Source organism: Opisthocomus hoazin, chromosome 10, assembly GCF_030867145.1.
Source record: "Opisthocomus hoazin isolate bOpiHoa1 chromosome 10, bOpiHoa1.hap1, whole genome shotgun sequence".
Classification (NCBI taxonomy): domain Eukaryota; kingdom Metazoa; phylum Chordata; class Aves; order Opisthocomiformes; family Opisthocomidae; genus Opisthocomus; species Opisthocomus hoazin.
Genome location: NC_134423.1, coordinates 15,369,307 through 15,394,719, shown reverse-complemented (window position 1 = coordinate 15,394,719; position 25,413 = coordinate 15,369,307). Strand labels below are relative to the sequence as shown.

Below are 25,413 nucleotides of genomic sequence, written 5' to 3'. Positions count from 1 at the left end.
TCTCTATATTGGAGAAATACGGATTTGATGGGTGGAGTGTTTGGTAGATAAGGAATTGGTTGGAAGGTCGCAGCCAGAGGGTAGTGCTCAATGGCTCGATGTCCAAATGGACGCCAGTGACAAGTGGTGTTCCTCAGGGGTCCGTACTGGGGCTGGTGCTGTTTAATATTTTCATCAATGACGTATTGAGATTGAGTGCACCCTCAGCAAGTTTGCAGATGACACTAAGCTGAGTGGTGCAGTTGACATGCCAGAAGGACGAGCTGGCATCCAGATGGACCTGGACAAGCTGGAGAGCTGGGCCTGTGTGAACCTTATGAGGTTCCAGAAGGGACTGAGAGCAGCCCTGCTGAGAAGGACTTGGGGGTACTTGTGGGTGAAAAGCTGGACAGGGTGAGACCCCACCTGGAGCCCTGCATCCAGCTCTGGAGCCCTCAGCACAGGAAAGGCGTGGACCTGTTGGAGCAGGTCCAGAGGAGGCCACAAAAATGATCCGAGGGCTGGAGCACCTCTCCTACGAGGACAGGCTGAGAGAGTCGGGGCTGTTCAGCCTGGAGAAGAGAAGGCTGTGGGGAGACCTTATTGCAGCCTTCCAGTACCTGAAGGGGGCCTACAGAAAAGATGGGGACAATCTTCTTAGCAGGGCCTGTTGTGACAGAACAAGGGGTGATGGTTTTAAGCTAAGGGAGGGCAGATTTAGACTGGATATAAGGAAGAAATTCTTTACAGTGAGGGTGGTGAAACACTGGAATGGGTTGCCCAGAGAGGTGGTAGGTGCCCCATCCCTGGAAACATTCAAGGCCAGGTTGGACGGGGCTCTGAGCAACCTGATGGAGTTGAAGATGTCCATGCTTACTGCGGGGAAGTTGGACTGGATGACCTTTAAAGGTCCCTTCCAACCCAAAGCATTCTATGATTTGTTGTGGTTGACTGTTTGCCATTCATCTCTTTTCGGACAAGAAGTGCTTGATACAAGGGAGACCGTGGCTGTCTTGTAGGCACAAAGTTTCACTTCTGTGAGCTGTAGATACTTTAATATACCAAGTGGTATATAATATGTAGATACAAAAAGAATTAAATAATTGTGAAACAACATATTGGAAGTCCAAAATATCTTCAGAGATTAGAATTCAGAGGGCAATAAACAAAGTTTAAAAACCCAAACCAAAACCCAAGGAAACAAAAAACCAAACCAAACAACCAACTGTTTACACCCTAATTTACAATACAATTAGTTCTGAAAATCGCAATGCTTTCCAAAAAATGGGATTTCACCAGGAAGGCGGTACATCTTTCAGTCTTGGCTCTGAGCCACGCAGGTGGTATCTAGAACCCTTGTACGTCTTTGGTCATCCTTAGATCTTCTATTTTATGACGATTCGACTAACAACTGAGTAAAAATTGTAAGACCCATGTAATGAGAATTATGCATCTTCTCTAATTTTCTTTTGATTTTAGCACACAGCAAGTGGTGCCAGGTAACTTACCTGCAGGTTGAGGTAAATCACTTGAAATGGACTTTATCTGAAATTGGTCGCACTTCATAAAGCACTTCTAGCTTGCAGTGGTCAATGACTACTTGATCACTGCGGTACGGTGCAGCTGTTGCTTACCATGGTTCCAAAGACTACTGCATCTTTTCAGTTTCTTTGTTGATTCTGCTCTCAAGTCTTGAAATCTGGTCATTCAGAGCCCAGGCAGTAGCATGAGTGTTGTCAGCTGCGTCAGTTTGGAGTTCATGGTTAGTGTTTAAATAGAGGTAAGCTGGACATGAGGAATACCTATGTACACAAAGTTATTCACCCTCTGAGGTTCCAAGGAACCACTCACTGGGCACCTCTATGTGCCAGTTTTTCATTTCAGACTTCATTGCGAAAGCAGAGATGTTGTCTCAAAAAGCCACACCAGTAGTAAGAGGTTCAGGAATACACTGTACTATTTCTTCTAAGTGAGCCTTGAATTTCCTCAGTGCAGAGGAGGAATGGCCTCCCTGGCACTGAAGGGCACGTTTATATGCCTTTCATGGTGAGCTGGATTATCTGAGCACATGAACTTGGTCACCACCATATTTCATAGTTCAAAGAAGGAGAGTTTTTAAGAGTGTCCTGGACTCCTTTCTTTCTGCTTGTCTGAACAGATGGTCAGTAATCTTCTCAGCTGTTGTGTTTTGTCTATTCCTTAATGGGACCCTTGTGACTTTGGAAACTCATTTAAGCCCTATTTCTGTAGTTGTGCCTTTATTTAGTGTATTGCTACCTTGTCTATTCTAAGGCACTTGGACTAAGTTCCCATTTGCTAGTGGTATGAGGGCATCTATTATACTGCAAAATAAAGTGACTGATGTTTTATCAATTATACCTAACCTGTTAATACATTACAGGTGATTTAAAGAGACAAGAGTTTCAGTTTTATTTTTAATTTCAGTTATTAGTAGTGCTCATTTATATGGTTGGGATTGGCTTGCCTCTCCACCCCCTGCAGGAATACTCCACATTTAATTGGACAATCAACCTCTCTAAATTCTATGTTGTGGTATTTCTCCTTTTTTCTGAAATTATTTTATTTCAATATATTTGAATTGTCATGAGTTTGAATTGATGTGTCATATGCATATTGTCATATATTTTGATTGCAAGGAAATGCAGATACTTAGGATGTGCGATGTTATGGATTCTGTTTATTTGGATAACATAGGAACTAAAGATAGCCACTATTTGCATTATTTAGTGTCTTGGAAGAACGCTAAGGAGTTTCTGCAATTAGTGTGAACAACTTGTATGCTTATTTTAATAGTAACTGAATCCATTGACTGGAGAACTTGTCTCAGATTTACAAGCTGAAAAAGCAGGGACACCATAAATTTGCAGAAAAGGAGCAGATGTCTTGACATATGGTGTATCAGCCTGAACAAGAAAGTAGGAATAAGAATGGACACTAAAACTTGGAGTTTCCTCTAACTTACATGCTCTGTATTTGACTAAAAAAGCATTGCAAGATCCCAAGCTGTACTGAGAAAAAAAGATAATTTGTTTTATTAAACAAATTATGTTTTGTTTTATGAATTTATAAATTAGTTTTATTAAACAAATTAATACTTAAACATCAAGAGGCCTGTAACTAGTGGTGTCCCCCAGGGGTCAGTACTGGGCCCAGTCTTGTTTAACTTCTTCATCAGCGACCTGGATGAAGAGTTAGAGTGTACCCTCAGCAAGTTTGCTAACAACACAAAACTGGGAGGAGTGGTAGATGCACCAGAAGGCTGTGCTGCCATTCAGCGTGACCTAGACAGGCTGGAAAGTTAAATAGAACCAAATGTGATTCTATTTAATTTAGTCAATATTGGCATTGTATTTATAAGAAGTAAAAACTGAAGAGAAAATAAAGCGTTAAGGGTGGTTTGTTTGGTTGTTTTTAAATTCCTGGTCTTCTGCAAGACCAAGAGAAATCTTCTTTAGATTTCTATTTTAATAGTCATTTGGTATATTCTAATGAATATTAGTATGTGATATTCTCTGTGTGCTTTTTTCCTAATTATATAGTTGTGTGTACTGTGGCCTAAAGTGTTGAAAGTGCTTGGCACTGGAATTAACTGCATCTCAAAGCAAAATAAGCTTTTGGGTAACCACAGTGATATTGGGGACTAATGGGATTTAGAAAAATACATTACAGCATTGTTGAGATGAACTCTTATAACAAAGACAGAAGACACAGATGGAACACAGAGTTTTAGTGTCTTATCATCGGTGCATATTGAAGGTTTATTGGCTGTCCTAGCTGTGCTTGACCTTTTGCATGGAGAGCCAGTATGGTGAGTACCGCGAAGCTCTCCTTTGCCAGACAAAAACACATGTACCCCATTCATCTTGCAAGGCCTCTGTAAAAGTCAAACACAGTTGCAGTTCTGCTGAACAAAAAGGATCAGCTGCCTTCGTGCATCTTCAGGGGTGCGCAATGCTACAAATCCGTCGGACAGGAGGGGGAGAGGGTTAACTTGCAGAGGGGAGGTAGCACCCACGAGTGCTGAGGGAGCTGGCGGATGTCATTGTTGAGCCACTCTCCATCATCTTTGAGAGGTCCTGGAGGACAGGAGAGGTGTCCGAGGACTGGAGAAAGGCCAATGTCACTCCAGTCTTCAAAAAGGGCAAGAAGGAGGACCCAGGGAACTACAAGCCAGTCAGCCTCACCTCCATCCCAGGAAAGGTGATGGAGCAGCTCATCCTGGAGATCATCATCAAACAAGTGGAGGAAAAGAAGGTTATCAGGAGTAGTCAGCATGGATTCACCAAGGGGAAATCATGCCTGACCAATCTGATAGCTTTCTACGATGGCATGACTGGCTGGGTAGACGAAGGGAGAGCTGTGGATGTTGTCTACCTCGACTTCAGCAAGGCTTTCGGCACAGTCTCCCATAATATCCTCCTAGGGAAGCTGAGGAAGTGTGGGCTGGATGAGTGGTCGGTGAGATGGATTGAGAACTGGCTGAATGGCAGAACTCAGAAGGTTGTCATCAGCGGCGCTGAGTCTAGTTGGAGGCTGGTAACAAGTGATGTCCCCCAGGGGTCAGTACTGGGCCCAGTCTTGTTTAACTTCTTCATCAACGACCTGGATGAAGAGTTAGAATGTACCCTCAGCAAGTTTGCTGATGACACCAAACTGGGAGGAGTGGCAGATACACCAGAAGGCTGTGCTGCCATTCAGCGTGACCTGGATAGGCTGGAAAGCTGGGCAGAGAGCCAAGAAAGCCAATGGGATCCTGGGGTGCATCAAGAAGAGTGTGGCCAGCAGGTCAAGGGAGGTTCTCCTTCCCCTCTACACTGCCCTCGTGAGGCCTCATCTGGAGTACTGTGTCCAGTTCTGGGCTCAAGAAAGGTGAAGAGCTACTGGAGAGAGTCCAGCGGAGGGCTACAAGGATGGTGAGGGGACTGGAGCATCTCTCCTATGAGGAGAGGCTGAGGGAGCTGGGCTTGTTCAGCCTGAAGGAGAGAAGTCTGCGAGGGGACCTAATATATGCTTACAAATATCTCAAAGGTGGGTGTCAGGAAGATGGGGCCAGACTCTTTTCAGTGGTGCCCAGTGACAGAACAAGGGGCAATGGGCACAAACTGAAGCACAGGAAGTTCCGTCTGAACATGAGGAAGAACTTCTTCCCTCTGAGGGTGACGGAGCACTGGAACAGGCTGCCCAGGGAGGTTGTGGAGTCTCCTTCTCTGGAGATATTCAAGACCCACCTGGACAAGGTCCTCTACAGCCTACTGTGGGTGACCCTGCTTCGGCAGGAGGGTTGGACTAGATGACCCACAGAGGTCCCTTCCAACCCCGACCATGCTGTGATTCTGTGATTCTGTAGTGCATTAAGTGAGATTAAGGATTTGCTACTCATAGGTAGCACACTAGAAGGTCTTGACTTTGAACATATCACTTTTGGTGACTGAGAAATACTGGCTTATGTGTGAGTATTTTACGTACCAATACATGCTCTGTTTTGGAAGCCAATTTCTTGTGTTTCCTAAAGGGTTTTCTTTAATAACCTCACTATTTCAGCCATCCCATTTATTTAATTGAGAGCATGTTGCTGTCTAGCCTGCAGACAAACTAGCTAACCATGTCATTTTACCTTCTTGAGTGCAGTTTCACATTACAGGACTATCAGCCCAGAGAGTTATCATACAGCAATAATAAGCTAACATAGCTATGTGAGCAAATTTAATTAACTGCAGAAATGTAATTCTCAGTTTTTCCCTGGCTTGGCCAACATCCAGAAGTATGTAGCTTTTATGCTGTAAAATACGAACTATGCACATTTGCGTGGAGGGATCATCTGAATAGTCTTTGGTATCCATATCCTGATTTTGGATCACTTTTTACTGTGCGTTTATGCCTGCTCATCTGTTGCATTTGTACTTGGCTTAAAAAACTAACATTAAGGTTTTACTGTTGAACCTCATCTGAGGTGTTTTTTAAAGGCATAGCTACTAAAGAACATATCAAAAGGTGCATATTCCAGCATGCTGTCTTCCTGAATAATGTTTTCAACAGCTGCAGCAGTTGTGGATATTATCACGTTGTGAAATATGTTTGAAACATGCTTGCAGTATGAATGGCCACAGACTAGACATAGTGAAAGCTTAACCTGGGTGCTCCACAATCCAACTTCTCTATATAACCAACAGCTCTTTCTCCCACATTCACACCCAGCTTCAGTAGACAGACTGTTTACAGCCTGGTTCCCACTACAGTGTTCATCGCTTCTGTGGTGGCTTATATATAGATGCATTTTTAATTATTAAGCTCTACTGTTATTATACCTAAAAGATTGCTAGTAAAGTGTGACATAGTGGGAATGGTGACTTTCTGGCATTTGAATTTCAACCAACCTTGAATCTAATTTTATGGCCAAGGGTATTCATTAGCTTCTGGGAGAGCAATAATGACACCAGAGCTTATTCTAAGCAGTTGCAGGAGGATTTCATAATGATTGTATCAGGCTAGCTAAGTATACGAGTTACTGTTAGACAAATTCTTTACACAAACTGAAGTGAAAAAAATGACACTGCGTACTCATGAAATAAATACATCATGCATCAATGCGTTTTATTTGTATTCTAGTTTACTTTTTTTTTTAATAAAACATTTTAATGAAAAGGTTCTTTCACACCTTTTTTTCCAGCCCAGGGTCAATATCCCTAAGCCCTCTGCTCCAATTTCTCTCTATATTTTTAACTGTATGCAAAGCTTATGGTGTCTCAGCTGTAACTTGCATGTGATTTTAAAGTACCTAAGAGCAGCTTAGGTGTATCAAGGTCTGAATCCCACTTGCTTTTGGCTTGTAGTGGAGGGCATAATGTATATGTATGTTAAATATAGGTTTTTAATGAATGTACATGGACTTTTTCAAACATAAGATGAAGTAGTGTGGTTGTTAGGCTGGGTAGGTGGGACAAAACCAAAAAACACCCCTTTGATCATTTAGCTGGATACCCTGGCTGATTTTGTACTTGTCCTATCTTTACTTTCCTTTTTGAGAGCTAATTTTCAATGATGCTAAGAGACCACAAGAAAATTTACCCTAAAGGTTTACTCTCTTTTAGTGGTGATAACATTTGTGACTGGGAGAGAAGATGTTTGAAGACCTATTGTAATCTGATCAGAACTACTTGGATCTGGCAGCTGGATTGAAATTTATTTTAAAAAACATCTTAGCAGTACTTCTGTTTATTTTTTGTTGAGAATAAAATGGAGACATTATCTTTTTAGCAGTTGCTTTCCAGCACTCTGGAAATACACATCATGATTGTGTATTAAGCTTCATCTTAATACTTACTAGTGTTTTTTTTTAATGACACTGGTATAAATGTTATGTGTCTCTGGTGACCCTGCTCTCTTTATTACAGGTCCTGTTGTCAGGATTGATTGGTGTTGTTTCTTGGAAGAGGCCCCTTTCACTTGTGGTGAGTGGCAATGTGGCTTTAATCATCTTATGCAGACTTTAGATAAGTGATTAAAGGATTCTGTGGAAGTAACTCCCAGTGGTTTTGTCTTTATGTAGAAGCCTAATAGTCTTTTAGTGCTGTTATGTATCCTCATAGTTATAAACACTTAGAACAAAAGTTTTGGGACTTTGAGGTTGTATTACATAAGCTATCTAGGTGACGGTAATATTTTTCTTCTACCTGTACTGAAGTCTTGGAAAGCCGTGATATACAATACCTACTGCCCCTTCCTTGCTGTTGTTACAGTTGTATCTCTCTTTTTGAAAAGTCACAGCATATGGTTTCGTAATTTAAATGTGAGAACTAATGAATCATATACATTTTGATAAATATGTATGTTTAAAGAAAGGCAACAATCATACTGTAGCTAATGGTGTGATATTAAAAATCGCTGAAAATAGCGTTGCGTAGTAGATATGCTTAATACTGCAGTATGGCTTGGATTAATAAATATGAAATATGTTATAATTTTCAATAATTTTTTATTAATGTATTTTAAAAATTAATGCTGACCTTAGAAAAGGGCTTAGTCTGTCACTATTTTTCTAGACAAACAGACTGTAGGTCTGCTTTTATCTTTGCATTTAACTTCCCTAAAATTGCACCACAGAGAAATATTTTTAACCAACTATCTGGATCGCAGAAAATGATATTCCAAATTAGTAGCTGTTCTTCTTTGTCTGCAACACAATTTTCAGCTATATTATGTGTTTTGTTGTGAGATTCATGCAATTGCTTAATAGTGAAAAGTAATTTATGCCTTGTATATGCATGGTAATAGAGTTTCAATTAACCTCTTAACACAGCAGTGTTAGATTCAAATCAATGTTATTAAAAAAGTGAGATGCCTGTGTCAATAAGGATGTATTAGCAGGTAAATATTGCCTTTGAAAAAGTGTGCATATGTAATACAGTAACATACGTAACATTTGTAACATAGTTAATACTAAAGGTAGTCCCAAGAAAAAAGAATAGTGGAAACTATGAAATGGAAACACCTCTATTTTAACAAGAATAAGCCTAATTAGAACTTCAGGTATATCTGTCAGTATTATGAACTAAAGCAGCAGTGTTAGAGCTTCTGATTTTTTTTTTTTCTTTCCCTTTCCATAATTCACTTTTTATTGTTATTACAGAAAGGACAGATTGAGTTTGTATTGATTAACTGGTTGGTGTTTTTACCAACAGATGAACTCTATATCATGTAGAAAGCTGTCTGATGGCAAGATAAATGTGCCCAAAATGAGGTCAAAGTGAAGTAAATTAGTGTAATGAGTGCCCATGAGAAAGGTAGCAGGCAGGTTTCTGGACTAAAATAGAAAAAAAGACAAATTTTTACTCACCATTGATGAGCAGGGAGAGCTTTCACATTAAAACATATCAAAGGACTGGTATGTCATGAATGGGCAGACATCAAGTTAAAATATTCAGAATTTCTCATAGAATCATAGAATGTTTTGGGTTGGAGGGGACCTTCAAAGGCCATCTAGCCCAACCTCTCTACAACAAGCATGGACATCTTCAACTAGATCAGGTTGCTCAGAGCCCCATCCAACCTGGCCTTGAATGTTTCCAGGGATGGGGCATCGACCACCTCTCTGGGCAACCCGTTCCAGTGTTTCACCACCCTCACTGTAAAGAATTTTCTCCTTGTATCCAGTCTAAATCTACCCTCCCTTAGTTTTAAAGCCATTACTCCTTGTCCTCTCACTACAAGCGCTGCTGAAACTATTTTCCCCATCTTTCCTATAGGCCCCCCTCAGGTACTGGAAGGCTGCAGTAAGGTCTCCCCACAGCCTTCTCTTCTCCAGGCTGAACAGCCCTGAGTCTCTCAGCCTGTCCTTGTAGGAGAGGTGCTCCAGCCCTCGGATCATCTTTGTGGCCTCCCCTGGACCCTTCTTCTTCTCAGGCTTTTCAATTTAATTTTTTAAAAGCAAACAATGAATGTGTCTATGAGAATACGTGGACGGGATGGGAGCAGTCATTTGGTTGCCCCAGTACTTCTCTGGTTATCTCTTGCTGGACAGAAGCAGGAAGAGGCACAAAGAACTATTTTTTTTTTTCCTGGTATGACCAAAGGGGAGCATGGCCCAAAATGCTGTTTTCTCCATTAGTCCATCAGTAATGTAGTTCATATTGGAGATTTCTCAGATTTGCAGTGTTGTTTAGAGAAAGAACGTGTATCTCTGGGTAAAGATTGGATTAAATTTCTGCTCAGTGTTATGACAAGTAGCTGGTATACCTGTTTTTATTCCAGTATATTTTATTCTACCTTATGGGCTTTGTTAATAATAATTCTTTACCTGGTAGCTGGGAATGATGCCTCTTGATTGAATAAAACTAAAGAGGATTCTGATAGTATTACCTACTAGAAATATTTGAAAAGACTGACAATGAAAGAATCATGAAATTGTGTGGTTTACACCCAGTTCTCATTTGATTTTCATTTGTGTTACACTTTACTGCTCACATGTTGCAAACTATTAAAACTAAGATAATTCCTCTGAATTGAGAGCTTGTACAACTCTGAAATCTAACTAAAACGAACACTTTTCAAATTAGTTGCTAGTAAGCTGCTGGAATTGCTGCTTACATCATTGAAATGAGCAATATTCGTGCATCAGAAATGTTGTTCAGGCCCACTGAGACTTTGCTTTTTTGATTCCTGAATACTTGCATATTGTAAATTCAGCTATGCTTTTGAATATCAATTCATTTGGTGAAATGTAAATAGGCAGTTGTGGTCAGTGTCATTTGAGGAAATAAATATAAAAGGGAAAAAATAATAAGTGGTAGCATTCATTCTCTCAGAACAGCTCACGTTCCTAAAATATGCTTTAGGAAATTCTTTCTTTCCAAGAGTAAGCTTAGTGCTCATGAGTTAGATCCTGATAGTTTTTCTTCACCATTTCTGTATTGGCACTTGGTGGTGGTATAATTATCAGTTGGAGGAACAGGGGATAGGGATGATGGTTTTTGTTTGCAGTGGCTACATAATGTCTGTTTTTCTTTGAGGTGTAAATACCTGTTAGCGGTTGGAACCCATGTGTGCAGTGTGACTGTTCTGATTAAGTAATTTATACTGTATAACTTCATAACCTCGTAGCACAAAGTACCATCAACATGCTAATAAATTGTATTTCGTGATCTTATTTATACAATACATATATAAAATACATATGGTCAATAATTACTTTTTAATGTATAGTAGTACAAACAACTATATAATCAGTTACAATATACATGTCTTTTTTGTTGCAATGTGTTACAAAATTTGACATTGCAGTGAGCAACAACAGAAAGAAAGATAGCTTTATCATTTGAAGCCATGAGTAAAGTTTTATGAAATTACATCTTACATCACCTGTGACATTCTAAAAACTGGTGAAACTCTGGTAAAATTTTAAGGTGCCAGTTTCCTGCAAGTTTTGAATTTGTGTCTAAAACAGAGTTGATAACCTGTAACACCAGTGTTTTGGCTGTTGCTGAGCAGTACCTGCACAGTGTCAAGGCTTTCTCTTTTTCCCCACTCTGCATCACTTGCTTTGTTTTTTTTTCTTCCTCTTTCCTTTGCTTATTAAACTCTCTTTATCTCAACCCACAAGTTTTTTCGCTTTTGCTCTTCCGATTCTCCTCTTGTCCTGCTGCAAGGGGGAGCGAGGGAGTGGCTGTGTGGTGCTTAGCTGCTGCCAGGGTCAACCCCTCATACTACAGATTCTGGTTTGCTCACTGCTGTATTAATGTAATTTTTTTTCACAGATGCAATGTCTTTTCTTTGCAAATGTATTATTTTCTGCGGGCAAAAAGAGGAAGTCGAAGCAATAAACACAGATAGTAGTTCATCAGCCGTTATCTTCTGACTGTATCTTACCAGAAATGTGCTATGTAGTATTGGTGTACAAATGACTGAGTGGTTGAATGGTTTACACCTTGGCACCAAAGTCGTAACTGAGAATAGTTGTGTATTTACAAGACATTAGTATGAGTGGTGGTGTTTTATTATACATTCAGTAAAAGATTTGTGAATGTGTACGTACTAAGGAAATTTTACGGTGATATTAATGTGCAGAAATTTAATTACACATAGAAGCTCTCATGCTAAAGTGTCTCTGTAACTTAATTAATTAATCTGAAGGATTCACCAGATTTTGTTAGTTTATCTGAATTTCGTTGGTCACCACCAAGCCATAAGTTGCTTATGTTGCCAAAATGCTTCATTATATACAAGGAATCAGTGTCTGTTATCAAACCGGTATTTACATTTACCATAAGAGACACTTGGGCAAAGGAGATCTTCAAATTGCTTACGCATTTATTACGAACAGTATTTTCCATATATTTCAGATCTTTCCTCATTAAGCTTTCTCTGTTTTTAGTTACGAAATCTCAGATAATTTGTAGTGCTCTGGGCAAATCTTTCAAGAGTCCCCTATTTGGAAATTAAGTGCTGGCTCTCTCAGGACCACTGCTTAAGGTTAAAATGCTGTGTTAAAATAGAATTTGTTTCCTCGTGGTTTATGGAAGTATCTAAAATTTGGGGGAGAATTTGTGTAGCTCCAGAGGTTGGATTACCTTGTACTAAACTTTAAACTGTGCCGTGAGATTATTTTTCTGTTACAGTCTATGGTAATTGCAAATCTGTTTCTGCTAAGGAGATTAATTCAGCCTCTGAATTGAGTAGAAAGCTTCTCTGTTGCCATCTGGCATGTGGGTGATCCCAGAAAAATATTTTTACGTTTCTAACTGAAAGCTTTTACAACAAACCGATAGATTTAATAATTTTTTTCAAGAAACGGAAGCATATTTTCTTGATGTCTGTGAATGTCAGTGAACACAGCATAGTACTTCATATTAATAAGTGATCTTGATTTCTCAGAATAGCTATTTAAAAGCATTTCCTATGAAATCTGAATTCCATATACAGTTCCATGCATCAGTGAACATGCAAATCTGTGCATATACCTTTAGTAACTAGCCTGGATATAAGGGGTCAAAAATCTGGTCTGTGTGTTTGTTTTTCAGGAGGTTTTCTGAATTTTTTCTTTTGTCTTAAATGGAAGGGGATGCTCTGTTTAGATGCATTATCCCTTCAAATGAACCATTACTTCATGCTTTTTTTTCTTTTTCTTTTTTTTTTTGTGATAAGCAGATAGGATTTTCATCATTTAAGAAAAATAAAAGAGGAGTCATCCCAAATAGCAGCAGTTCAACCTGCACATCAGGCACAAGGATGAACTGCTGTGCAAGGTCTCAGACTGCATCTGTGGTAAGAATCAGTCAAACAGTGAACTGACTTTGTTAGAAAGTATTTGTCTCGGGTCAGCTTGGTAGTTTGTTGCAAAATGGGAGATTTTTCTTTCTGGAAGTCCTGTGAAAAACTTGAACTATTTGAATATCAGACTTAAATCAGTTTCTTTTTTCAGTAAAAATCAGTAGAAAAAGATCTATACCTGTTATAAAAAAGAAATTACTAGTAATTTTAAATAAATATATCCACGTGTACGCTTGCCCCACAAGATGCATGGATCTGTAAAACTGGTCCAAATGTTTCCTCCTTGATTATCTCCTATCACTGGATATCATTGCTGAGTATAGCAGTAACAACTAGTCTCCAGGAAACAGATGATACATAAAATGTGTAAAAATAACGTATGTTTCCTGTATTCTTCTCAGTGATGTGGGGTGTTGACATATTCCTGGCCATACTACTTAACCTGAGGTCCTAGAGTAGCTTAAGTGATGAGGCATGTATTTTTAAACGCTGCTAAGAGAATTCACAGCTTCCTTTCAGATTAAATCTGACTGAAATTTTTGAATTAAAAAACCAAAAAAGTCTTCACCCCTCCCTGCCGCAGAGATTTGGTTTTGGTAGCTGGAATAAATAGATAATCTACATAGTGGAGAGGCAATGTTAGTGTAAATGGGTCAGGACTGTAAGAGAAAAAGAAGTAAAAAAATGAAAAACACGCACACCCTGGGAGAATGGCAGAGTCTAAAGGCATCCATCACCTTGTATGTCAGTGTTGGCTTTGATACTTGTGTGGTGTTGAGATGAGATGCAGAATATCTCTCTGCTTTAACATATCCCTTGATCACTCTGCAGTATCATTTCAGCATGCGTATTCTTTGAATTTGTTGATCAAGATGTTCATTAGGAACCCTGCTATTAAACAAGCAGTCATCTTTGAGGCTGAAGAACTAGTTTAAAGGTTAACAAAACACTGGGTAAAAATAACTACATCTTACATACCAGAGTCTTGCAAAGTTTATCAGTAACTTGGGTGTGGTTGAATGCTGAGTATTGCTTGCTTTCAAAAAGAAACTTGGAAAGCCATAATTGCTTCTACTTGCAAGGCAAATCCAATGCTGGTTCACGAAGTAGCTCTTCTAATATAGAGCTGTAAATTTTGCTCAGAGCTGGTGTGGACTGGAGTGTGAACCCAGGCATTGAAAGTGAAAGCAGAGTGTTTTAATTTGATCTCTTTTCTAGGAGTGCGGAAGGAAAATACTCAAATTCATAGGAGCTGATGCTAAATCAAGGGGAAGAGGAAGGCAGAGGGCTAGGACAGGAAGGAGGACTTAAAATGCGAGTCTGGCAACACAAGGGAGATTGAGATCAAAAGCTGTTGGGAAGAGCAGGACCTAGATGAACAGAGAGGAGTGAACCAAAAGCATGACGATAAGAAATCACACAATGGAATCTCTGATCTTTCAGAGTGATTTTTAAATATAGTGTCATAAGCACCATAACTAATTAATCCTGACTTAGAATAGATTTGTATCTTAGGTTTGAATGGAAGTGTGAGCTGTAAATAATCTTTTTGTGTAGTTGGGACATAGTTAAGTTTTCTTTGTCTCTTCCCGTCCTCTTCTTCCCTTTGCTGAGGGCTAGACATATAAAGCACTAACATGGCTATACTGCTGGTAACCAAACTAGATCAGCTGCCCCTGTATACTACTGCAGTGTGACTGTACTTACAGCAAAAGTCTGTGAGACAGTATCTAAAAATGAGGTTCATGTATTTATTAGTAACTGCATTCCAGGTTACATCAATTTGAAAGCAAATTTAAAATATATTTCTGTAAAAGCTGTTTTGGTTTGTTAGTTATTCCAAGCAGATTCTCAAACCAGAGTAGTTAGACCTAAATGATTTTTTTTATAGTAAATTCTCTTTGCTTATTTAAAAAAAAAATTTTACACCAAATCAGACTAGTGAATATCAGATTATGGAGTCTTTTTAATCTGCTGTCGTTCTTTCATTCCTGCTCCTTCCTTACTTGCTTCCTTGGATGTATGTACCTTTCTTACCCTGGTTCTAGTAACTGTGCCAGTGGTCCGTAGGAGACTTCTTGAGAGAAATAAGAGTTCTTGCCATTTATCTGGCTACGTTCCAGCACCCTGCATGAAATGAAAGCTGTGGATCTCTTTTGTGTCTTCTCATGTTGAATTTGGGTCGGTAAGTGGAGGACATTTTTAATTTACTGAATGCTGTTCTTGGACTGGCTACTTTAGTAAAAAGAGTAGCGGAAGAGGAGAGAACAGGAACAGAACTGCAGCTGAACAGGTCTGCTTTAGGAATCCTTAGCTGCATCCCGATTGAGCCATTTCCACAAAAGTGGGTTGTTGATCTTCCAGGTTTTTTTCTTTCCTCAGCTTCTGGCAGCAGTAAGCAGGAGTTTCAGCGGTAGCAGGACAAGCACAGTATTTACTATTTCCTTTTTGTTAGGGTATTTCTATGCTCTATGGGTAAATTTTTATTTCCAAATATTTGAAGAAATAACCAACTGTGTGAGATAAGAATGGGGATTTCTTAGGGTTTGATTCCATAAATTACCTTCATGAATAACATAACTATGTAAAAATTATAAATCTTTTATATAGCTATTCTATATTTAGTAACTAGTTTTCGCTGTACTTCTGCTGGTTTTTGTGTTTTGTTTTTCTGTGAAGATTCAAGTGAGCAGATTCAACTGAAGCACTTCTCAGGAAGTAGATTTCAAAGATATTTGTAGAAGATGCATGTAGTTTTAGATGTGCATATTCAAGAAGTGCCCTAGTGATATTTGTGCAGCTATTCAGAAAATAGAAGTTATCTGATCAACCACACTTGAACAATCCAGCTTGAACTTTGATATTTGTGATCAGTCTGTGGAAATTAATAGCATACAGTATTTTATTTGCTATACATAGTGTGATAAATGATGTTTTCTTCAAAACTGTAATAGTGCAGTTAAGCTTAAGTTTATTCTTAGGTTAAAGTGCTACAACTTCTGGATGCCGTTTCGGTCTTTTTCTGAAGGCCTTCTGAGGCCTTTTCTGATACTATGCATGGATCATAAATGGAGTTTCTCTTAGACAGGGAGTAACTTTGGGTGGCTAGAAAATAGTCTGTCAAATGTGACGAACTTTCATGCCTGAATCCTCTTGACAGATGTTTGTGCCTTAAATCTGAGGCTTTCGAGAGTTTTGTTTTCTTTCTAGAATGGGCCTTTTCTATATCTTTATTTGTTTGGGACATTGTTATTGACTCATTTCCTCTTACTTAAGCTGTCTGTCTTGCATTTCTCCAGTCTTCCTCTCTATTACCAGTTGTAAGTGTTGCGCTTTAGTGCAGCTTTTGGTTGCCAAAAAGAAGGGCTTTAACATGTGTGCACATGTGTGTGTGACATGGGGAAGTCGGAGGTTGGCTGGAGTTTCTACCTCTGTCCCCTGCCCAGAGAGGTGTTTTCCAAGTGTATACGCTACTGGTTTAGAACGTGAATTAATGCTGGATTCGGTAGGGGGTCTGGAAAGTGTGGTCTTCAAAATTTGCAATTCGAGTGTGTGTACACTCTGATTATGTTCATGTCCCAAACTGTTTTTTTAATGTAGATTAACATAAATATTTGGACTTGTAACAGTGCACTGTCATGCCTATTGCTGTTCTTTTCCTATGACTGCTGATTCCCTTCTTTCTTCTCTAGTACATGGAAACAACTGACAGAAAAACCTACCCCTAGTGCCATTTTATTAGAATATACATGACAGAAGAGGAAGGAGGAAGAAAATAGAGAATGACCCAGTAAAGCTGTGAACTGGGAGAGAAACATTTGAGATGAAAACAGAGGAAGTGAATCAAAGAAATCCTTATAGAGGGGGGAGAAAAGGTGTCACAGAGCGAAGCATCTATTTAGAATTAATATTCTATGTCCCCTTTTACAGCTTAACACTTCTTACAGCTTTTTCTTGCCTAGGCCTATCTGTCTGCATCTCTCTGTTACCCTTTCTACAATGACTGCCTGTTCCTGGGCCGGGCTGCCACCAGCTGGCACCGATGTCCGCTCTATTGAGCATCCATCCACTGATTAGTTATCCCCAGGGGCAAAATTTTAAAAGACCACAAGCAGCTGTTCCTGAAGAGCAGACAAAGCCTGCTGGGGCATAACACTTGCCCCTTCCTAAACAAGCACGTCTTAACTACCCTTAAACAGACCCTTCTACTCCCCAGCGGCTCCCATTGCATGGTGTTGCCATGGCAGCAGTTAATGCTAGCGCAGTACCATGAACAGGAGACTGTCACGGTTCCAGTATTACTACTGCTGCTGCTTATAATGAAGTGTGGTATGGGTGCTACATTTACCTCTCTTCAGTCCATCAGTAATTCCCCTGTTCTCACATGCTTTCTAAATATATCTGCTAATGGTTCTTTCATCTCATTGGCTGCTCATTTTAGAAATGCAGGCTGCATCCCATCTGGTCCTGGAGTTTTTGGCAGCCTTTGCACAAATTTTTTCAACTCTGTCTTAGTGTGAGTCTGGTTTCCTTCAGCACTTCTTCTTCCTCCTTGGTAAATTAATCTTGTTTTCTGACATCTGCCTCACTTGCTTTGTAAGCACCGAGGAAAATAAATTATTTTTATTTAGGGATGTCTCTGTCTTTCAGCGAAATACTTACTTCATTCTTTAGAAGTCTGCAGCCATCTTTGCTGTTCACTTTCTGTTTATATGCCGGAAATGTCACATTATTTACTTTTGTTTCCGTAAGTAACTTTCACAGAATCACAGAATGGTCGGGGTTGGAAGGGACCTCTGTGGGTCATCTAGTCCAACCCTCCTGCTGAAGCAGGGTCACCTACAGTAGGTTGTAGAGGACCTTGTCCAGGCGGGTCTTGAATATCTCCAGAGAAGGAGACTCCACAACCTCCCTGGGCAGCCTGTTCCAGTGCTCCGTCACCCTCAGAGGGAAGAAGTTCTTCCTCATGTTCAGACGGAACTTCCTGTGCTTCAGTTTGTGCCCATTGCCCCTTGTTCTGTCACTGGGCACCACTGAAAAGAGCTTGGCCCCATCCTTCTGACACCCACCTTTGAGATATTTGTAAGCATATATTGGGTCCCCTCGCAGCCTTCTCTTCTTCAGGCTGAACAAGCCCAGCTCCCTCAGCCTCTCCTCGTAGGAGAAATGCTCCAGTCCCCTCACCATCCTTGTAGCCCTCCGATGGACTCTCTCCAGTAGCTCCTCATCTTTCTTGAATTGGGGAGCCCAGAACTGGATGCAGTACTCCAGATGGGGCCTCACTAGGGCAGTGTAGAGGGGAAGGAGAACCTCCTTCAACCTGCTGGCCACACTATTCTTGATGCATCCCAGAATGCCATTGGCCTTCTTGGCAGCCAGGGCACACTGCTGGCTCATGGTCAACCTGTCGTCCACTAGGACGCCCAGGTCCCTCTCCGCAGAGCTGCTCTCCAGCAGGTCCACCCCAAGCCTGTACTGATGCATGGGGTTGTTCCTCCCCATGTGCAGGACCCTGCATTTGCCTTTGTTGAACCTCATCAGGTTCCTCTCTGCCCAGCTCTCCAGCCTGTTCAGGTCACGCTGAATGGCAGCACAGCCTTCTGGTGTATCCACCACACCTCCCAGTTTGGTGTCATCAGCAAACTTGCTGAGGGTACACTCTAACTCTTCATCCAGGTCGTTGATGAAGAAGTTGAACAAGGCTGGGCCCAGTACTGACCCCTGGGGGACACCACTAGTTACCAGCCTCCAACTAGACTCAGCGCCGCTGATGACAACCCTCTGAGTTCTGCCATTCAGCCAGTTCTTAATCCACCCCACTGACCATTCATCCAGCCCACGCTTCCTGAGCTTCCCTAGGAGGATATTATGGGAGACCATGTTCAAAGCCTTGCTGAAGTCAAGGTAGACAACATCCACGGCTCTCCCTTCGTCTACCCAGCCAGTCAGGCCATCGTAGAAAGCTATCAGATTGATCCGGCATGATTTCCCCTTGGTGAATCCATGCTGACTACTCCTGATAACCTTCTTTTCTTCCACTTGCTTGTTGATGACCTCCAGGGATAAGCTGCTCCATCACCTTTCCCAGGATGGAGGTGAGGCTGACCGGCCTGTATATCCCTGGGTCCTCCTTCTTGCCCTTTTTGAAGATTGGCGTGACATTGGCCTTTCTCCAGTCCTCGGGCACCTCTCCTGTCCTCCAGGACCTCTCAAAGATGATGGACAGTGGCTCAGCAATGACATCCGCCAGCTCCCTCGGCACTCGTGGGTGCATTCTGTTGGGGCCCGTGGATTTGTGGACTTCCAGATCGCTTAAGCGATCCCTTCCTTTCAGTCATGAGTAATTTTCTCGTCTTATGGACATTTGAGTTCCTTTCCTGTTCTTAATTTTACCATGTGTCGCTTCTGACAATAAAGCCATAAGGAATGAAAGAATTAACTACTGTTAAACCCTGGGAGTTGGTTATAACATTATATTTTAGGCATGACTATGGCTAAATGCATTTTACAAGATGAATAAGAAATGTTTGTTTAAACATATCAGCACAAGAAAATTTTGGGCATTTCAAAGGGTAGATGCAAGTATAAAATGTTAAAAGGCTAAAAAATGTGTCACTCATTTTACAAAATTAGACCTTCATAAAAAGGAACAATTCTTATTGTTAACGTGTATTTTGTAAAACATTTGAGATGTGCAGCAAGAGCACATTGTTTACTTTCTTGAGTGATATTTCATCAAAGTGCAGGCAGATATGTCAAGTGGAGAAAACTGCTGAGGGAAAGCAAGCCCCTAATCCTCAAAGTAGAGTGAACATTAAATGTAAGATACCTTAAATTTATCATTACTCTTGGTAATACAACAAGTAAAGCCCTGTGGTTGCATTTTTTGAATAAGAATGGCAATGACCAATAAAAGGATTTTACAAGAACGAACCTCTTCACAGAGAAAAGGAGTTTGTGACAGTTAGTAGGAAATGTGAAATGCTTGAGGGACTCAGAGAAAACAAAACCTGTAGAGGGAGATAGTAGTGGGGGGTTTGGTGCACTGTGTTTGTTCTGTTTGTTTATTTTTTTAAACAAGTAAGATTAATAATTTGATGCTGAATATTCAAAAATGAAGTTGTTTTAATTCCAGAAGTTTCATCAACAGCTGTGGAGCTTTCTAAAAATAGTAAAAATTAGTAAGACAATTCATTGCACTTTATGAGAAATTGTGTAGAGATGATGGAGAGATAAATTATGATATTTTTAGTTTTCAGATTACAAAAATGAAATATCAGTACTTTGGGCCCTGATAGTTGATGTGTCTCAAGCATTTTGGAAACGCTGAAGGGTTTCCAAAATCAAAAGAAGCCAGATATGAGCTTTGAGAGTAAAGGAGTCAATATGTTTTTAAATTGTAAATACATCCATTGAACAAAATACGTGCAAATCCAATTTCTTGTAATAATTTTTCACATTTCTACTAGTTTTGGCATCTCTGCCTTGTAGAATACCAATATGAAAGTGATTACACACAGCGTAATGTAGAAGCAGATTGATTATAGAAGCAAAGCTATTTTGATATCTGTGATAAATTTCCTGTTTAATTCCTACAGCTACTAAATTCAGACTTGCACTGAACTCAGTTCATTCCTGTTATTTACAGTTTAGATAGCATAATCATTGCCAAAGACTTTCAACTGTTGACTTAAAATGACTTAGGAGACTTATCTCGATCCCAGACTGAGAAAACTTATGTTTATGGTTCAACATTTTAGTTGCTCATATATTGCAGTATTTAGTTGCTCAGTGTTGCAATTTCTGGGTAGAAAAGCTACACCAATATATACTAACGCAAACAGAAGTAGACCGTGGGCAGCTGGATGCTATGCTTTCTACACTGTAAAATAATATAGTTTTGGAGGTGAAACTATATAGTTAGTCTCTAGATAGATGGGGAGTTATGCACTGTTCACAACAGAAAAAAGTTTTTCTGCATTTTGTCATATTTCATATTTTACAAGGATTTTCATTCAAAAGGATCTGTTCAAACTCTTCATCATTGTCATAATACTGTTTCATATTAGGAAGGACTGATATCTGTAAATGATGTGTTTGTTCAAAAGTAGAAGTGCAAAAGCATTTTAACACTTTTTAAAATACGGGATCTAATATAGTGCTGGATAGAACCAGGCAGAGATTGGTTTCCTGCCATACAGTAGATTTTATATAGTCATGAGGAGCACTAATAATAATTTATCCATTTCTATGTCATAAGGTGCTTAATTCTAAATTGTGTGTATCTATTTTGTGCTTAGGAAAAGACAGTACTTCCTAACATCCAAAGAAACATAGTAAACAAAAATTTTTAATTTAGCTTCTCCTAAATGTGGTGCGGGTTTTTTTCAAATGTTTTATGCTTAGATATAAGTTTTCTACTAAATGCATGCCTTTTATTCACCAGAAGTAAAGAATTTTATCTCTTTGAGGGAGTGGGGAGGGATAAACTAAACAGGTTCTACAAACTCCATCAAAGGTCTCATCTTCTGAACTGGCGAGACTTTAAGCTTGATATAGTCATGTTCCTTGGGGTAGTGCTGTATGGGATCAAACAGAGCCACATCCAAAAAGGGAGCATGGGGGGGAGGAGAAGAAGGATGTCTTTCCTGTTCACACAGTAAACGATGAAAATGGTCCTCTCAGAGTATTCCACAGCCTTGAACTCCCTCTGTGTGTGTGGCAGCGAAACCCAGTAGTGGCTTTATTCTACAGAGGCCCATGAAGATATTAAATCCTTTCAGCTCCGGTAATTTCTGTTCTCAGTGTGGCAGGGGAATGGACGTGAGCAGCACGGCCAGATCAGAAGCAGTCTTTCAGGTTTTTTTAACCTGTGATTTTACAAGTGTTCTCTCTCTGCTGATTTCCGTAGCATTACACTGATTTCCATAGCATTGCAGTATTGAAAGCTGATTAAGAGAAAAAGCAATTGAGTCTTTTGACTTATTTTGATCTCTCTTCAGCTGCTATGTTTGGTCATCAGCCTAGCTTGTTTATTAATACTGTTACCATGTTTGGTCTCCTTGGAGAGCAGTGTAATGAGAAAATCTATTTATTGACATATTTTTATTTTGATTTGAGTTGAAGATGGATTAAGAGATCTCATTTCTTTTAACTTGGCATTTTAATGAAAATTCAGCCCATCAGAATAATTCATCGGCTTCATTCTCTTTTGAGGAAACCTACAGTTTCGACAAGTGACCGCAGCATAGACATGTTTTGGAGTGTACTTCTAAATACAGAGATAAAAGTGTTGTGAAGTTACCGGTCTCTCTTTCTTTCTGTGTTGTTTTGCTGCATGATTTCCAAAGAAAGCTTTATTGTAATATCCACTACTAAAAATTTTAAAAGCTATAAAGCTATACTTTATCTGTTTCTTTTGCTTTTGAATATGAATGAATGACAGCTATGAGGAATCGGCAGGAAAATGTTCGTGCTTTCTGATGTAGTACTAAAAAATTTGGAAGTACAGGATAGTTTATGTTAATCTGATATGCACCTAAGAATCATAGTAGAGAATCAATATGTGCATTTGGTTGGAAAACCAAAAGAATTGCTTCTTGTTAACAGCTTTATTTGCAGTAGGAAAAAACGGACTGGTTTTCTCCCTTACTTTTTCAGACAGTAAAGAAAACAGCAAAAACCTGACTACTTTTTGCTAGAGTGGTTCTTGCATGTAAAAGTTGATACAACACTAAAAAGGAGCTGTATAGAATGGCTCAAGTCATTGTATGCTTTCTCCGCTACTAAAGTGGCAAAAGAACTAGGTACACATAATACAGGCAGTCTGCCTGCCCTCCTTGTTTTGTTGCTCCCCTTACCCTGAGAAATTTTCACTTGTATATGGACAGAATGGAGGAGCATAAATTTACTTCTGCAGAGAGCTGAAGAAGCACTTATATACATTCACACAGACCGATACACAGATGTGTCTGGAGTACACTATGCTATAGGGATTGTGTAGGAGGGGAAGGGAGGAGTCAACTCTTCTTAGTAGGGCCCAGCGAGCAGCTATGAGGTACTGTTGCCAGCAGCAAACAGTTCTGCCTCATGTAATCGACATTATAGCCCGTCCCCTCTGTTAGGGTTTGTAGACTGTTCCTTGGGAAGGTGAGAAAAACCCCTGTGTTGGACAGGCTAGTCCTGGGGTCTAGAGAGCTGGGGTGGTCCTAGTGTCGTAGTGGAGAAAGGAGGAGTCATTCTGCACACGCTGCTGAGTCATGTAGGAAAGGAAGCCTGGGAGGGAGAGCTGGCAATTTGATGCTGCTCTGCAGATCTTAGTGTAGACGGTCCCTCTGCTGATCAGGTCTTTTTTAATGGTCGTAAGCTTTTAGTTGAACTTTTCTTCAGAAGAGGTGAATAGAAATACGTTGCCCGTGTCATTTCCCTTGTCCTCCCAGTACAGGATTTTCTTCCATCGTAAACTGTATACGCTATGATAACATAAACATTAAATTCTGCTTCTCATCTATGAGAATAAAATTATAATTTGATGTGTGTGTTTTATACATGTGTGTAAAGGCAAAACTGGTGACTATATGTTTTTCGTCCTCTAATTTGGATAACTGGAGTAAAGCTGCATCTGTATGGTATCACTGGAGTTGGCTAGTTGGGCAGCATGGAAAGTATTTGTTAAGCTTTATAATTTGATTTAGAATGGTGAGAAAACAGTGACTTCAGAAATGTATTTTAGGTAAGATGAATTGATTTTGAAATGTTTTTATTTAAAGGTAGAATAAATATTTGCATGAACTAATACAAAGTATTTTGGAGGGGGTGATGGAGTTGGGGATGGGTACCTCATTCTTTATACAATCAAAACTCATGTGATTTAATTTTTGTTTGTGCAACAGATGGAAGGAAATGCAGTTATCCAAAGATAATCTAATTATCCTGTGCTTGTTGAAGAAAAATACTTTGATTTCAGTGGGATTTGTTTGCCAAGGGAATCACAGTTTAGACGCTGAGCTAGACATTCCTGTGATCAAGAGTTTGGGTTCTCTTACTACAGATGCTACAACATCTCACACAAACTTACGGATTCAGTTCTACCTCAGATACGAGTGAAGGTCTTAGAAATTTTAAGTTCATGTATTGATGGCTCTCCATCAAATTATTCTTGTGAGTCTTCTGTAGAGATGTGTGTGCAATGTTTCTTTAAACAGCCAAAACTATAATGAGATTACATTAGAATCAAATTTGGAAAAACTGCTGTCGCCATTGAAGCCTTGCCTCACAAGCTGTCTGATATGGAGAGTGCTCACTTGCTGTTGATATAATTGAGCAGACATGGCTTGCTGACTGTGCTTACCTGACAGAAGCCTTCTTCCTTAATCACGAAAGTAGAAGTATTCTGGTGTGATAGCTTTCAGAGAGACCACGCAATTGTTCGTTAATAAGAATAATTGCACATGAGTACTTAATTGCTATTAATATTTTGGGAAAGACAGATGCAAACTATCTGTGTATTTGACCTTTACAACCTGCTTCTCTCTAATTATGCTACTGCCAGCAAGGGCTGCTTGCGTAGCCTTTTGATGCCTGTCCTTGTCAGCAGGGCAACATGAGCTTGTATTTCCACAGGGTATTCTGCTGCAGATGTTGCGGAAGGTTAATTATATGCAGTAGCATTTCACTGACACTTCCACGGAGGTGAATCCTTCCAGCAATGTGACACTTGCAAAAAGTAATATGTTGTATGTATGGAGTACCCTGTTAAGGCAGTTGCTATGGAAGTGTAAATTGAGTCTTGCGCAGATTTCCTTTAAAGTTACTAGACTACTCACACTTTATTTTAATCTATTAGTTTCTGCTTACTGATTTAGCTGGCTGTTTTGTTTAAATATGAATTGTTTTGTTATATACAAAACTAATTTAGAAAAATGTCTTCTTTCCTAACCTAACCATGTTCTGCTGTTGTCATAGAACATTTTTGACAAATAGTATTTTATTAGGTAATTTCAAAAAGTTTCAGTTTTTACTTCCCCAGAGAATACATTGGAAGGAAAATTAACGTGGCATAGCTTAGGTAGCTGCAAGTTTTAAATCTTGCTTATGTGGTCAAAATTCTGTTCAGAAAGCATTTATGTTTGAAGTGTTTATGATCACACTGATATAAATTCTGCATTTTCCACCTGATTGTAGAGCTGGAGCAGTCATTTTTGAAGCATTTCAAATTGACAACATTTCGAGTGGCATTAAAATAGATTAGTGCTGTTTGATTTCTTTCTCTTTCAAAATAATATTTTAAGTTAGATTTCATGTGCATGGACTTTTCATTTAGAGAAGCACTGGTGTATAAATGGAAATGTCAGTGATAAAAATTAGACAATATAAACTACTATATAAAACATTTTTTTTGTCAGAAGGACTTCTGTTGGTTGCCTGCACGTATAGTAAAGATTATCTGATAAATGTTGCATTATTAACTGCAGATCGTGGAACGATGAATCTGTTTGTCACTCATGGAATAGATTAACACAATCAAACATGTTGTTGGCCCAAGGTTGCTAGCAGATACATAACATCTATTCGTTTCAGGAACCTTGGGTGCAAAGGACTTGAAAGCAAATGGTGAGACTTCTAGTACACATTTGCATCAAGCGGTGGTAA

The 25,413-nt window shown here is 39.6% G+C and overlaps 1 protein-coding gene across 8 annotated transcripts in view; it reads left to right on the top strand.

The window, feature by feature from the left end:
• The window catches only part of ENTREP2 (endosomal transmembrane epsin interactor 2), a 168,630-nt gene that overhangs the window by 59,537 nt on the left and 83,680 nt on the right, over positions 1-25,413 (top strand). For 7 of the 8 annotated variants that reach the window (XM_075431688.1, XM_075431690.1, XM_075431687.1 and 4 more), the window contains exon 2: positions 7,392-7,448. In XM_075431688.1, the coding sequence (XP_075287803.1) occupies positions 7,392-7,448 (57 nt within the window). Of the gene's footprint in view, positions 1-7,391; positions 7,449-12,639; positions 12,757-25,413 lie in introns of all 8 variants that reach the window. The other variant, XM_075431686.1, reaches the window with a different exon arrangement.